Below are 15,792 nucleotides of genomic sequence, written 5' to 3' on the forward strand. Positions count from 1 at the left end.
TGGTCTTCCTATAATATATTTTTCTGAATAAAAGTCAGAACAATTTGATTGTTTGCCCGACTTGTTCCCGGTTTCACCAGCTGTCGTCACATATGTGCCACAGAGGAACCTGGGCTAGTGAGCTTACCTCACAGGGCTTTCTAGGGAAGAGACGGGCTGCAGCTGACTCACACACCATGACGCAATACATAACATATACAGTCAAGGCCATCGATTGTCCTGATCCCTGCAGTGTGGCGTCTCCTCTGATGCAATGTTGTTCTGTTTGTGTAATCTTGGTCAAGATTGGAGGCAGACACAACCTTCATGTTCTAGTTTTGGTTACGCTAATCATACTGAAATTATCAAAAGGACAGAATAATATGTTACACCATATCACGGTGTGCGTGTGCGAGTGCGTGTGTGTGTGTTAAACTTATTTTGTGCCAAGGGTGACTAAATGGTAAACATTCTAGTGTAGGGTGACTTTATTCACCAAAAATGCATAAATGGTGATGCTTCATTTTGTAGCCAAAGTAGTCAAAGTATTGTTGCTACCACATAAAACACTTGTCCCTCTAGGTGATGACTGTTCTGAAACGATTTGGCAGTTAGTGAGTTAAACACATTTCGGTTGTCACAAGGCTTCTTTGTATGTGTTTTTGCTGCGTAAAGCAAAGTTTGAGGAAATGCTGAATTAAAGCACGCTATGATTATCCACTTAGCATATGTTTGGGTGGGAGTTTCTTCTCCTTCTCCCTGGGGCCACCAGACTGTAAATAATCTTTGTGTCTAGAGTTGTGTCCCGTCTCAGCTTGAAACACCCCCAAATCCTGTAGTAGTAGCAGCATATGCTTTTTTCACAGGAAGAGGGGGAACCAGAAGACAGTATAACACAAGCAGAAGGTTAATGTGTTTGAAAAAGCTTCAGTCTGGACTTTTTTTTCCTTTTTTTTTTTCTCAAAGAGCTTGTTTTTTTAGCTGGTCCAGGATCTTCAACTGACAGAGCCACAGTGGAAGTGGCGTTTGATTGATCGAAAGGCAGTTGGAGTGTAAATTATGGATGGTGTCCCGCTGTTGATAAAAAGCACAGTATGCACACTCATTTAAGCTCAGATGAAAAACAACTGCTGATAATGGGCAAAAATTACTCTCTCTCTCACCCCCCCCACACACACACACACACTATCTCTCTCTCTCTCTCTCTCTCTCTCTCTCTCTCTCTCTTTCTCTCAGTAGCTCAAGCCTTCCTACCTCTGTCTGTATACCTCCTGGTACTGCTCATACAAGTTAATTTGGAAGATTAATAGTTTACACAGAATCAAGGCACTTCTAATCCATCTGGGTGGATCCATTCATAATTGCTTCATTAATCTTTTGTCTCAATTTTTAAACTATTTGCATTTTCTGCTTCCCAGGCAGTAATGATCATCAACACACACCCCAGGGAGGGGGGAGAGAACATTCTGTCCCACCTGTACCTGTGCCATTCTCTCTCTCTCTCTCTGTCTCTGTCTCTGTCTCTCTCTCTCTCTCTCTCTCTCTCTCTCTCTCTCTCTCTCTCTCTCTCTCTCTCTCTCTCTCTCCTTCTCTGTCTCTGTCTCTCTCTCTCTCTCTCTCTCTCTCTCTCTCTGTGTCCCTGTTTCACCCCCACCCTCTCTTTCTCTCACATTCACCCCACCTCTCCCTCCCTCCCTCCCTCCCTCTCTCTCTCTCTCTCTCTCTGTTTTGGCGTGGGGAGAGAGTGAAGTGAGCTCATGCTGAAATGTTCATTCCAGATTAGTTTGGGGTGTGTTCCGACCCCACTGACGCCTCCTCCCTCCATGGCCTCTCTCCTGGCCGTGCCTGCCACCCTCCCACACCACCACAGACCGGCTAACCCACTGATGGCTAAACCAGGGCCAGATCCCCTTACCGCTGCTCTCCCTAAGAAAGGAGGCGCTCTTCTACTCTCCGCTTGACTCTCTTGACAGCAGACAGTGTGAGAGGAGAGGCAGTCAGGAAGCACCTGTGTGGACTGCAGATGGAAGTGGCCTCCAGAGGGAGCATTCACTCTCTGGGACCGGCCCCCGCAGCCCAAAACACACCACGTCTGCTTTGACACCTTGTTGCACCTCCTCATAGCTGTTGGGTGGGGGCGGCGGGGGGGGGGGGGGCTCATTGCCAGAAGGTTCATCCAACATAAACAGATTCATTTTAATTTGTCTGAATTGAGTTAAAAGGTTATAAAAAGTGGTTAAAAAAAGTAATAGAACAGCTGTTTGAAATGGTTTTATAAGAGGTCATGGCCATGAGTCACCCCCTGTTGGTCATACAGAACTGACCTCAGAGATCAGGCTAGTGTACTCATAAAGACGGCCCCCTTGTCAACCTGCTGTAGGCCCCAATATAATACGGGCAATATATCTCTCCATCTCCAGATTAGATCTGCCACAGAACTGGGACCACATATCAGGCCAGTGTGTTCAGAATGATGGCACAACCTCAACCTCAACCTGGTCTACCCAGTGTGGGCCATAAATCTCTCCATCACTCTGCCGAAGACTGCTAATTATCCCTCTTTGAGTCGAACTCCCTTCAACCCTGACATCAAGAGAGAGAGACAGCCCCTGTAAAACACCTAGACAGTTCCAGACTTGCCAGCACATCTGCAGGCGTGTACCGACTCCTACATACTGGGTTACTACAGGGCACAGTGATGATCCTACCAGCATCAGCCTTAGCCTGCCTCAAGTCAGGATCTGTAGAGCGTTTCCACCATTCGTGAGTCATCTGCCTCTAGTGCGTCACTCTTAACAATGGCCTGAGACTCGACTGGTGGGGGAAGCGAAGTATTTGGTCCGTTTTAAATGCTGGTGGAAACATTCAGACAGTGGAGGCTGGTGGAGGTGGAAGGTTATACAGACGTAGATCAGTATAATGGTTTTCGGAGGACGGGCTCATTGTAATGCATGGAACGGAATGAGGAATGGCATGTGTTTTCTAACCCTATCCCCCTCCTCCTCTCCCTCCTCCAGCAGCCCTTTTATATCCGTTATACTGATTATAATCATGTCACAACAACCCACTACTTCAGCAGAAATCCTTTATTTATTTTTTAAAGGTTATTTTTCTTCTGAGTGGGGCAGTCCCACTCATATTTTCCATGTTATTGGATAGAGATAGTGAAGGTAGACAGGAAAGTACGGAGCAGAGGGCATGTCAGCAGGGCATGGGTCGGATTCGAACCCATGCCGACATGGGCATATGTGTGCACTGTGGACCACTGGACCACCCCAGGCCACAGAAATTCTGAACATGTATTACACTAGTGTTCCACGAAGTAGAGAGGATTTCGGTGTATTCAATGTGCCGTTTATCCAATCAAACAAAAACACCATGTCCATATCTTGATAGTGCTCACCGGCTGAAATCAGTGTCGTAATCAGAGTCGATATCGGGATGAATCAGCCCCGACTTGAGTGCAGCCCCGACTTGAGTGCAGTTCAACACATCTCCTAGGTAGATGCTCTTCAGAAGGGCCACAATGCACTCAGGCAAACATCTGTTGCAGCTGACACTACAGATGACAACAACTCTTCTATGAGAATGAAGTCACGGTTAAGCAAGATTTTGTCGGCTGTGGCACGCAGGAGGTAGAGCTGGCGTCTAATGATCGCAAGGTTGGCAGATCGGCTGTGGCGCAGGAGGTAGAGATGGTGTCTAATGATCGCAAGGTTGGCAGATCGGCCGTTCGAGCCCCAGCTGACCACATGTCGAAGTGTCCTTGGGCAAGACACTGAACCCCAAATTGCTCCCAGTGAGCCGGCCGGCGCCTTGCATGGTAGCTTGCCGCCATTGGTGTGTGAATGCGTGTGTGAATGGGTGAATGAGAGGCTGTTGTAAAGTGCTGTATAAGTGCAGTCCATTTGTCTGGCTCTGGGGGGGGGTTAGGGGGGGTGAGCGAGCCTGCCTCCCTCCCTCCCTCACCATAGTAAATGTAGTAAACAGTCGAGGAAATATTGCTTCACAGATCACACGAGCCCGTTGTGTGGCCACTCTCACAGAGATCATGAGTCACAATGACAGGAAGTGACTGAAGTCAAAAGCTATTTTAGGTGACAGGTGAACTAGTTTATCTTAAAAAAAAAAAAAAAAGACTTTAAATCAGCCCTCTTAAGAGACCAGGGAGAGGGGTGGGGGTGGGGGGGGGTGCGATGATGTATCTTTGAAACAGAGTGAGTAGTCGTTTAAGAATGTCGTTTACTTGAGCTATGCAGCGCATACTGATACTTCTAGCAGGACGATCTGGTTCTGTCAGCTATACGGAAGATAAAATAGCTTGCAAAGGGTTGCGGTATTTTCACACGCACAGTGGGGTTTTGTTGTAGTTTGTTTACATAAACTGATGACAAAAATCTTATGACAGACACACAGAGACATCTTTCCTAGGTATCAATCCAACATGACAAACAAACGTTGGATGTTCCGCCACCATCCGTCTCTGTGTGTCTGTCACCAGAAGCAGAGGTCAAACAGTCAGAGGGAAACTTGGCCTGTAGAGTTTCCAATGCATTTGGTTCCAACCAGTCAGCTCTCACACAGCCCCAAGGGGCAGGGCAATTCACAACACTTGGCAATGTATAAGCTGTTTGGCTTGAACAGCTATTTATGCTGCTTTCAGTCTGATTATAGGGATTTTTCATGCCGAATTTACATGTTTGTTTATCTGCCATGGCAGATATTTGTATGTCTTTAGTCTCCAGGCTTTGGGTTATGCTCATTTGTATTAAGTGTAAGTATTTGGAGACTCAAATTCCTGCAGTTGGAAAGAGACTGCCGCGTCTGGACCGTGTTCCAGTAGATTCAAATTAGGGATGCACCGAAGGTTCGACCACCGAATGTATTCGACCGAATAATAGGAAAAAAAAGCACATTCGGTATTCGGCCGAATGTGTGAAAAGACAGAATGTTTACTGCCGAATAATAAAGAAATGAATAGCTTTCCCATACCACACAAAGCAAAAACAAACCCAAGTAGTAGTGAAGTCTATTTGCTTCAAATATTGACCATGAAAGTGTATGTCAGTCAGTTTCACCCTCACTCCTTGGCTGCGTCAGTAAATGTTTGACTGTCTGTGTGTGTCCTAGACCCTCTCCACACTCACCGGAGGTACCACAGTGACTACAGCTCCTCCAGTGAAAGCCCATCGGTCACCTCCTCAGACCCAGACTACAGACAAGGTACTGGCTACACACGTCCTCAGTTACCACTGGGCATTCATAATACAGAAGTACATATTACACACAAACACACACACACACACACACACACACACACACACACAAATACGGAATATCATCTAAATATATCTCTTATCAAGATTGTTCCATTAATCATTGGGAGTGGTAGGACTTTACTCTTGAGTCATTTTTCTCGGTTTCAGTTTCTCTCTAGCCACGTGACCCCCAGTCATTGTGTGTGTGTGTGTGTGTGTGTGTGTGTGTAATGCTGTAATCTAGAACCAACAGAACTCTCTGGTCTTATCTCTTATCCCACAGTTAAGAAAGCGGAGGAAGTGAGAAGGTACAGCTCCCAGGTGGCTCTCTCTGAGCACGACGCCATGTCGCTCGCCAGCCACAACACCGCACAGAGGCACAGGTACGTCGCTACGCTAGCTCGCTTGACCGTAAACAGCTCCACCCGAGCCCCCTCCCACACACGCACATAGATACACATTCCTGGCTGCTCATGCGGGTCGTAGTAGACCCCCCCCCAACACAGACCTCTCAGGATCCCTCCTCCCTCCAAGGCCTTATACCCCCTGACCCTGGTTAAGCACCTGTTAATGTTCAGCTACGAGGTATTTTGAGGTGAGCTCATTCTCACGCCACTCACATTGCACACAACTCAACCTCACGGAGGGTAGCCAACCGCATGGAGTAACGTCTTCTTGGAGGTCCAAGGTTTATGCTAGAATGCTAGAAATAGTGTTTCTCCCCCCGCCCTCCATTGGAATCCCTTGCCATTCCCAAACAATTACACCAACTAAAGGTCATGTTTACTTCCTAAAGCAGCTGTTACCTGTGAGGTATATGTTGTTTTATTTGTGGCTCTCCGGCACTCCCTGCTGGTTGGTATGTGACCTGTAAGCTCAGTCTGGGTGTGGGCTGTGTGGAGCATGGTGTTGGTGTATGTGTGTGTGTTTGTGTGTGTGTGTGTGTGTGTGGGGGGGGGGTGCACAGGGTCATGGAGCAGACTGTCCAACACCACTCTCCACAGCTGGGTCTGCCTGGTAACATCTCATGCCTGTCCTCTGAGATCATTCTCATGTCAAAACCCCATTCAATGCTAATCAATGGCATCACCACAGGGGCTGTGTGTGTGTGAGTGAAGGAGCCCAGCCTGGTTTCAGTAGCCCAATACAATCCTTTCTCCACGGCCAGTGTTGATTGCAGTACTAGCCCAAATCGGCTTTGACATTAAAGTTAAAAGCATTACAAAGAAATCCTCTCTAAATCTTTTTCTTATAATTGAACCATTACTTTTGAAGCCGTTGAGATTAAGATTTAGTATTACACGACAGTGCCATTAATGTGAAGCTTGTATGAGAAGGCATATTATGTGTGACAGTCTCTCGGGTCAGTTTGGTTACGGTTTTGCCTACAGGGCCAATCTCAGCTCTGAGCCAGGTGACCTAGTTGGTTACCTCTCCATCATGTTTCTCACAAGTCTTGAACCTGCAACCTCTGAATTGACATGACCCCCCCCTTTCCAATGTAAACCAGCTACACCACCGAAAAGATTGCAATTTGATGGAGTAGATGTAGGTGTTTCAACTTGACGAGTGACAATCACCTTTTCACCTTGGTTACACGTGTGTGTGTGTGTGTGTGTGTGTGTGTGTGTGTGTGCGCGCTTGCGTATGTGTACTTGCGTATGTGTGTGCGCTTGCGTATGTGTGTGCGTGCATGCGGATGTGACCGATGTCAAGTTGTTGCAAACAGTCCCTGTGTGAGCACTCAGAGTTGGCCACATGAGTCTTGAACCTAAAACCTCAATGTGTGTGCTGTATGTTATCTGCAGGCTGTACAGGGAATTTCAGGGTTTATCGCCTTTTCAACTCGGTTATACGTACTTGCTTGTGGGTGTGTGTGTGTGTGTGTGTGTGTGTGTGTGTGTGTGTGTGTGTCTGTCTGTCTGTCTGTCTGTCTGCCACAGGCTGTACGAGGGGGCAGCCGACGAGGGGTTGGTGGGGGCAGAGCTGATGCTGCAGAGGCAGGAGGAGGAGGTCCAGAGGCTGCAGGCCCACCTGGCCAACCGCCTGTCCCGTTCCAACCTCTACCCCGGGCCCGGCGAAAATGAGCTCCCCCGCGCCTCCATGCTGGACCTGAGGGAATCCCTGGACGGCACACTCACACTACCGCACCGGAAACCTAAGGTTTCTACAGGGTTCTTCCCCCCCCCCCAAGATTTTGTATTATCAATACCTGACTATTTTATTCACGTCAAAATGCATAACACGTAATACAGCTAAAGCGCTGAATTCACTGAGGAACATCGGAACACTTTCTCCTTCTCTTGCGTTTTATTTTTTTAACAACGATGTCGTTGGCAATCAAAGATAGTTACTCTTTATCATGACTAAATATCTGGTTTAATTTGCCTTAGTGGCGCCGCCAAGTTCACATCGGGCGCAGTGTCACTTCCATTCTTTGAGGAGAACCCTGTGCTACCTCTCACACACTTTCAGGTCTGGAGCTATAGAACAGAACAGCAGTGAGTTCATAATCTCTGCCTCTGTTCATTACAGACTGTACGAATGCTTTCGCTGAAGATGCTGTAGCCTATAGGTTTTCATACTGGAAAATGATGACACACAAGTCAACGGTTGTTGATCAACCATTTTCAAACGTCCATTTGTGATCTTTCTCCTTCTCTTTCTGCAGAATTTCTTTGGTCCTGAATTTGTGAAGATGACGAGCGAGCCGTGTGTTCCGTTAAGTGTCCCCGCTTCAATAATGGTGAGGCCCCGTGGCTTTAAATGGTTCAATTTAATCTGACTGTAGAGGGAACTTTTCTTTGAATCTGATTAGAGAGCTGTCCACCCAGGCTAGTGGAGCAGGCTGGTCAGGGCCTGTACTGGGGTGTAGTGAGGTTAGTAATGGAATGGATCTCTCACTTCCTCTCTCCCTCTCCCTCTTCTTCTCCCCTCCTTCTTCTCTCCCTCTTCTTCTCCCCTCCTTCTTCTCTCCCTCCTCTTCTTCCTCTCTCTCTCTCTCTCTCTCTCTCTCTCTCTCTCCCTCTCTCCCTCTTCTTCTCCCCTCCTTCTTCTCTCCCTCCTCTTCTTCCTCTCTCTCTCTCTCTCTCTCTCTCTCTCTCTCTCTCTCTCTCTCTCTCTCTCTCTCTCTCTGTCACCCCCCTCTTCCCGCTCTCCAGAACAAGCGGGGGAAGCTGGAAGAGGTCCAGAGGAAGGTGGGCGTTGTGCTGTTGAATGGCCAGAGGCTGGAGCTGAGCTCGGACCTCAAGGCTGTGTGTAAGGACGTGCTGGACATGGTGGTGGCACACGTGGGCCTGGTGGAGCACCACCTCTTTGGCCTGGCCTGCCTTAAAGGTACTGTGTGTGTGTGTGTCTGTGTGTCCGTGACCATGTGTGTGTGTGTGCATGTGCCTCTGCTGCTATTGTTGGCAGCTGCTTCCCTGATGATGCCCTATACAAACCCATACAAAAAGTCCAGACACTAGTTAACGTTTCCCCTGATATCTGAATGTCACACTGTACTCCCACCACCTACCCAGCTCTGCTCTACTAAGAAGTAAACAAGATGTCTGCCACAGTTTCCTCAAGATTTAGTTGCTACTGGTCATTTCCAGTGCCTAGGGTGTCTCTGGGGGACGTGGTAGGCGTATTATCTCATCTGAAAATGATATGTAATGAATGAACTGCAGCTCACTTAAGTCTGCCTCCCTGTTCATGTTCCTGTAAGTGCTGTGACTTGATGTTTTGGTTTTTAACAAGGCTGTTTATTCACATCCCCTGACGGTTCATTAAAGGTGCCACCTGTTCTGTCAATCTGCTGCAGACTTGACGGCTCTTTCTGTTATCTCTCTCTCTCTCTCTCTCCATCCCCTGCAGATAACGAGTTCTTCTTCGTTGAACTTGACGCCAAGCTCTCCAAGGTGGCTCCAGAGGGCTGGAAGGAGGAGCCTAAGAAGAAGAAGCCTGATGTCCACTTCAACCTGTTCCTACGCATCAAGTTCTTCCTGGACGACGTCAACTTCATACAGTAAGAGATTCACTCTCATGCTAAAGTAGAACTACCAACTCTATGGATGGATGGATGGATGGATGGATGGATGGATGGATGGATGGATGGATGAATGGATGGATGAATGGATACAAAGAGATATATGGAGAGATAGTGAGATGGGCAGATAAAGTTGGAGAGATGGATAGATAGAGAGAGAGAGAGAGTGACAGAGAAGCGATCGTGATCGATAGATGTTGTTAATAATTTCTCCATTCTACACAGGCACACAATGACAAAACACCAGTACTACTTACAGCTGAGGAAGGACATACTGGAGGAGAGGATGCGCTGTGACATGGAGAATGCCATGTTGTTGGCGTCCCTGGCGCTGCAGGCGGAGTTCGGTGACTACCAAGCTAAGGTATCCCTCCTCCGCTGCACCACCTCAGTCAGGTGAACCACAGAGACATTCAGAAACGTGACAGTGCACTTTTTTGATACATATTTGTTATAAAAATGGACACAGTCCCATTCCTCTTCTCATCTCTTTCCTACACTCCTGTTACCTAAGATGTTATTGGATAGGTGTGTTGTGTAGAAGTTTGGTTTGTTTATTCATTCAGGTACTTAATGGAGGCCATCTTATCCCTCTGTCTCTTTTAGCTCCATGGAAAGACCTACTTCAGACTAGAGCACTATCTCCCTGTCTCTGTGCTGGATAAGATCGACCAGACATCCATCAAGGAAGAACTGCCCAAACTGCACAGCACATACTACGGGTCCACAGAGGCGGAAACAGAGTTTGAGTTCCTCAAGGTACGAGCCAAGCCCTAAGCCCAAGACAATATCTGAAACGATGGGGGGGGTTCCCTACAGATTATCTTTGTTTGTTCAGATGCTTGTTTAGTTTGTGATTATCTGTCGCTGTCGGCCACAGAGTCATGTGTAGGCCAGTGGTTAGAACGTGTTTGATACCATTCCTTATTCCATACCATGCGTTGCAATGGGCCTATCCTCCTGATTTCAACAGCCTCTGCTGGAGGCCTACGTCAGTGTAGGAAAAAACACAGTTGACTACACTGTATGTTTCCATTGGCAATGCTTGTGGACGACTGCCATGACGGTTTCTTACGAGATGTTTGTGTAGGCTATAGCTAAGCCCTGTCTGGAGCCATAGTCTTAGATCTTGTGTTTGTCCTTGAAGGTGAGCCAGAGGCTGACAGAGTACGGGGTCCACTTCCACCGGGTCCTCCCCGAGAAGAGGTCCCAGACAGGCATCATGCTGGGGGTCTACTCTAAAGGTGTGCACATCTTTGAGGTCCTGAATGGAAACCGCACCCCAGTTCTAAGGTTCCCCTGGAGGGAGACAAAGAAGATCTCCTTCACAGTGAGTATGGGTGAATCTCATCAAAGTCTTCTTGGTAGGGGTGGGCATCGACGATCGATAATTGATCGATAAGGATCTTGGTCGATCACAAAATAAAACATTTGGTCGATCACAAATGTTTTATTTTGTGATCGACCAAGATCCTTATCGATCAATTATCGATCGTCGATGCCCACCCCTACTTCTTGGTGCTTCTTACATCTTCTCTCCTCACCTGTTTCTCAAAAAGAACCAGAGGAGAAGCTCTGAGATTCCTCTGCCTAGATATTCTCCACCATTCACTCTAAGTGAACTCATATACAGTGGGTGAAATAAGTATTCAGCACATTTTTAAATTCAACATATTTCCATTGCAGCTATCCACATGAAATTTAGTTTAGGTATTAATTCAATAAAACTACAGAGCTAAAGATATTGTAACACTCCAATCCATAGATGTTTATATATGGATAAAATGTGTGCAATAAAGGGGAATGACACAGGAAAGAAGTATTGGATCGTTGTCCTGCTGGAAGATTCACCCGCATCTCATCCTCATCATTCTGGTGGATGGCAACAGATTATTTTCAAGAATTTCCGGTACAGGACTCCATTCATCTTCCCTTCGATAATTTGGATTCCACCAGTACCATGTGAAGAGAAACATTACCATATCATGATGCTTCCACCTCCAAACTTCTTTGTAGGTATGGTATTTTTAGGATCATATGCAAAGCCATTTCTCCTCCAAACGTGGCTTGTCGTATTGTTGCTGAAAAAAAAACGATTTTTGTCTCGTCTGACCAGACTACATTCTCCCAGTGATCTACAGGCTTCTCCAAAGTTCTGTAGCAAACTTCAAACGAGCTTCAACATGCCGATGCCTTTTCTTCAGTAACGGAGACTTCCAGGGTGATTACGAATGGAGACCGTGGTGGCAGTGGAGTACATTGCCTATTGTTTTCTTTGTGACAACTGTATCCGCTGCTTCCAGGTCTTTCTGACCCGCAGCTCTGCTCGAGTGGTCCTTGGCTCTCGGGGTACTCTTCTAGCTAACTGCCCGGTGAGAAATCTTCCAAGGCGCTCCTGTGCATAGAGTGATGTTCCTTCCACTTGCGGATAATGGTTTCAATGGTGCTTATAGGAACATTTAGGAGTTGAGAAATCCTTCGGTAACCAGTGCCATTACTATGCTGCTCAACAATCTTGTTGCGAAGGACTTGGGAGAGCTCTTTTCCTCAACCCTTCATGAGATGTTTCTTGCAGGAAAGCTTGGTGACAAATGATTTGTGAAAGAGGTGTGAAATCCTTTTTCAAAGACTGGAAGTACTTACATACCAACATGCCGCTGATTCTAATTAGCACAGGTAGGAGAACTCATTAGTGGCATAAGTTGGTTTAGTGCTTTCTCTTACTGTGTTCGTTACATTATTTTCCTGTTTCATTCCACTTTATTGCACATAGCTTTATTTATGGATTGGAATGTTAGCAATTTCTTTAGCTTTGTAGTTTTATTGAGTTAATACCAATATCTGGTCAAAATTTTATGTGAATAGCTGCAATGGAAATATGTTGAATAAAAATGTTTTTGTGTGTTGAATACTTATTTCCTGTAATCTAACACATTCAGACACACTGAACTTGTGTGAGTGAGTGAATTTCATTGATTCCGGAACTTTCCTTGGTTCTTCACTTCGCTCTTCGCCTCTTTCTCAAAGCTTATTGGAGGAGAAAGGTCTAGGGAGAGGAAGGAGAGAAATGAAGAGTGTGTCTGAATGGAGTATAATGGTACAATAGTTTCCCTAGTCTGAGTCTATTTCAGCGTATCCACATTTCAAGTCAATGGATCAAAAGGAAAGCCTCTGGAGTATTTCTCTGACTCGACTTGAATAGTCCTTCTTCTTCTCCCTTTAGAAAAAGAAAATCTGCCTCCAGAACACGTCGGACGGCATCAAACACCTGTTCCAGACAGACAGCAACAAGACATGTCAGTACCTGCTGCACCTCTGCTCAGCCCAGCACAAATTCCACCTGCAGATGAAGGCCCGCCAGAACAACCAGGAGCTGCAGGACCTCGGTAAGGAGACATAATGCAGGGTTCTCCCCAGGTTTTTTGAACAGCGTGGAGTTTTTTGTTTGTTTGTTTGTTTGTTTGTTTGTTGTTGTTGTTGCTGCTGCTGTTGTTGCTGTTGTTGCTGTTGTTGTTCATTTAGCAAATAGGCACCGCTACAGAACAACTCCCTATCAACTTTCCCGTTTTCCCCACAGAGAACTCTCCCCTGAGCAGCCTGCAGTACTCCCTTAGCCCAACAGGGGTGGAGAGCATGGGCCGTGCCGTCAGCTCCATCAGCCTCGCTCCCAGCTCCTCGGCCCGCTCCGACTCGGACCTCCTCAAGAGGATCTCCTACTCAGAAGTAGCACTGAACAAGGCCCCGTCGGGCCGCCTCCATTCTCCAGACGAGGCCCTCTACCCGGCCTTCGCCATGGGTACCCACCACTCTAACTCCCGGATGATGATGAGCCGGTCCCACCACAACCTGGGCCAGGTGCCAGAGTCTCCGGAGCACAGGGCAGCGGTGGCCGCGGTGCCCTACAGCCAGTCCCAGAGTGGGGGGCTGAACCAGCGGGCACAGATGCTGGCCTCCCACCACAGAGCCAGTTCTGATACAGACTCCATCTCCGTCCCTCTCCAGCAGGACACGTAAGTGGACACCGCTCACCTCAGACAGCGTACAGGATGTTGGTATATGCTCTTTACTAGAAGATGTGGATCTCCACTGATATAGAAAACTATAGGGAACTATCCACTGATATAAAACGAACACTGAAACTGAGTTAGAAGGTGCGGGGGGGTGGCTAATGTAAACTAAAATGTTTTAGAATGTGTATGTTGAGTTTGGTCAGGTTAGAACAAATGTAGCAAAAGGCAGGCAGTCATTATCTGCATATCTGCTGCTGTCTTTCCCTCTATAAATCAGTACCTCAGTACCAAACTCTGCCAAGTCATAGTTTTAGTGCTCTGTAGAATACCAAACTGTTTCAATAACAGTGTTTTGCGGCCTTAGTCTTAGGCTAGGGGGTTACCTACTAGAGACTCATTACTGTGGAACTCCTCTGTCTGCCTGCCAGATCTTTTTCTCTCTACCTCCAGGTTTTAATTAGCCCTCTAGAGAGTGTGTGTGTGTGTGTGTGTGTGTGTGTGTGTGTGTGTGTGTGTGTGTGTGTGTGCGTACACGTACGTGTACTGCTGCTGACACTGTGCTGACCTGTTTTTGTGGCAGTTCCTTCATCTCATTTGGGTGGGGTGTTTTTGGAAGACATTTCTGCATGCATAAAATCCTTCACACATCACTTCAGAGGGAACACTCAAGACTATTTAAAACCTCTTAATTAGTGATGGGATTCGGATACATTCATGTTGAAAATCTCTGTTAATTTCAAGGCTAGTACCCCATACCCCCTCCCACACCCCAAGAAGGATCGAAGGATAAAAAAAGAACACACTCTGCATTTGTTCTGCTCAGTCTGGGTGGTAATTTGCCCCTCCCTCCCTTCCTCCCTCTCTTCCTCTCTCTCTGCTCCTCCCCTCCTCCCCCCAGGGCCTTTGGCTCCGCGGCCCACAGCAGCCCCGCCTGGAGTCTCAAGAGGTTCCAGAAGGAATCCGACTCCTCCATGGACGAGAGTGGCCACGCTTACGTCGTAGGTCAGGACTCCTCCTGCCAGCTGTGACACTCTGGATGGGCTGCTGTTTTTGTCGTCCTGTTGTCTGTCAGAAGTGTGCGTGCGTGCGTGCGTGACATTGCCAGAGGCATTGTATGGCTGAAAGTTTTGTTGGCAATCATCTTTCCTGTTAGGCCTGTCTCCTCTCTTCCCTATACTTTCAGATCAGAGGTCAGAACTACTCCCCCCCCATCCCCCCCCGCACATCTGTTCTTTGATGTCCTGCATTAGTCAAGGAAAAAACACCAAAACCAAACACTGCTTATACAGTATAACTATTGTTATTCTGTAGCTGCATCTCTGAGGTGTCTCATGATAATCCAGTCTGTTTCCTCCTCATTTGTTAGTCATAATGTGTGTCTAGAAAGCAGGCTGTCTGTGTCTTCTGTTGAGCTCTCTCCTTGTTTTCTCTCCTAGGAGTGAGCATGCACAGCAGCTCTGGCTTGGCCTCCACGCCTGCCTCTCTGACTGTCAATGGTAGGTAGACTCTCTCTCTCTCTCTCGCTCTCTCTCTCTCTCTCTCTCTCTCTCTCTCTCTCTCTCTCTCTCTCTCTCTCTCTCTCTCTCCCACTCTCTTCTCTCTTCTCTTCCCTCTATCTGGGCTGCCATTGTGAAGTTAGAAGTTTACTTTGGTACATCTCTTTGGTACATCTCTGGTTTTGTTATGAATTGTGTTTAACTAGAATACCCCTCACCCTGTTCAATGAACTAACTAACTAACTAACTGTAGGCCTATATACATCATATAACTACTTCATGTGGAGAACTGAGACGAAACCTCTGTTCTTCCCCCTGGCTCTTTGGAAATCCTAGCCTGCTCTAAACTAGTCACGTAAATCGGAACGCTGTGTCTCATGGCCGCTCGAGCTGTGTGCATAATTCTGCCCTCTGTTCCTCTGTTTAGTAGCCTCAGTGCTTGGCACAGAAACGCATGACCCCTCCCTTTTATCCTAGCTTAGCCTCCCTGTTAGTCCCCCATTAGCTACCGGCGCTAAAAGCCCCCGGGCCTTCAACAGCGGCCACTGTTGGGCTGAGTGACAGTGATATATGGACACACTGAAGTCCTAAGCCATTTGATCCCTCCGTGAAACCGATTCGCTAGGCTCCTGACCATGTAATACAGGCTGTTCTTCCAGTTGTGAGCAGAGCCGGTGTGATGCATCGGCCTCAGTCGCCGACCAGAGATAACGCCGTCCAATCGCACTTTGCTTTCGCGTTTCCTGATAAGTGATTTGTCGTGCTGATTGATGCGCTGCTTAGCGCAGTGTTATGTAACCGGAGATCCCCTCGTTTGCCCGCAAAACAAGCAGCCAATTCTTTGTAGTGCAGGGAACTGCCTATAAACTTTTATGAGTTTAATTTACGACCTTTTTGTTCTGTTTTGATTGGAGGGAATAAATGTACTCTGAAATGTTAAATATAGTTTACACACACACACACACACTCATACTGTAGCTTTACACACACGCTTAAAAGTACGTACGTAAAAGTACCTC

General features: G+C 47.1%; 1 protein-coding gene across 1 annotated transcript in view; it reads left to right on the plus strand.

Annotated features, from left to right (window-relative positions):
* The window catches only part of ptpn13 (protein tyrosine phosphatase non-receptor type 13), a gene marked incomplete at its 5' end in the record, with an annotated part of 48,064 nt that overhangs the window by 13,693 nt on the left and 18,579 nt on the right, over window positions 1-15,792 (plus strand). The window contains 13 exons of the mRNA XM_080528359.1: window positions 5,110-5,202; window positions 5,521-5,620; window positions 7,181-7,400; window positions 7,909-7,983; window positions 8,399-8,573; window positions 9,096-9,246; window positions 9,493-9,631; window positions 9,874-10,026; window positions 10,415-10,597; window positions 12,491-12,653; window positions 12,845-13,277; window positions 14,176-14,279; window positions 14,714-14,773. Coding sequence (XP_080384485.1) covers window positions 5,110-5,202; window positions 5,521-5,620; window positions 7,181-7,400; window positions 7,909-7,983; window positions 8,399-8,573; window positions 9,096-9,246; window positions 9,493-9,631; window positions 9,874-10,026; window positions 10,415-10,597; window positions 12,491-12,653; window positions 12,845-13,277; window positions 14,176-14,279; window positions 14,714-14,773 — 2,049 coding nt within the window. The remainder of the gene's footprint in view (window positions 1-5,109; window positions 5,203-5,520; window positions 5,621-7,180; window positions 7,401-7,908; window positions 7,984-8,398; window positions 8,574-9,095; window positions 9,247-9,492; window positions 9,632-9,873; window positions 10,027-10,414; window positions 10,598-12,490; window positions 12,654-12,844; window positions 13,278-14,175; window positions 14,280-14,713; window positions 14,774-15,792) is intronic.

Source organism: Nansenia antarctica (assembly GCF_963989245.1).
Source record: "Nansenia antarctica genome assembly, chromosome: 4".
NCBI classification, from domain to species: domain Eukaryota; kingdom Metazoa; phylum Chordata; class Actinopteri; order Argentiniformes; family Microstomatidae; genus Nansenia; species Nansenia antarctica.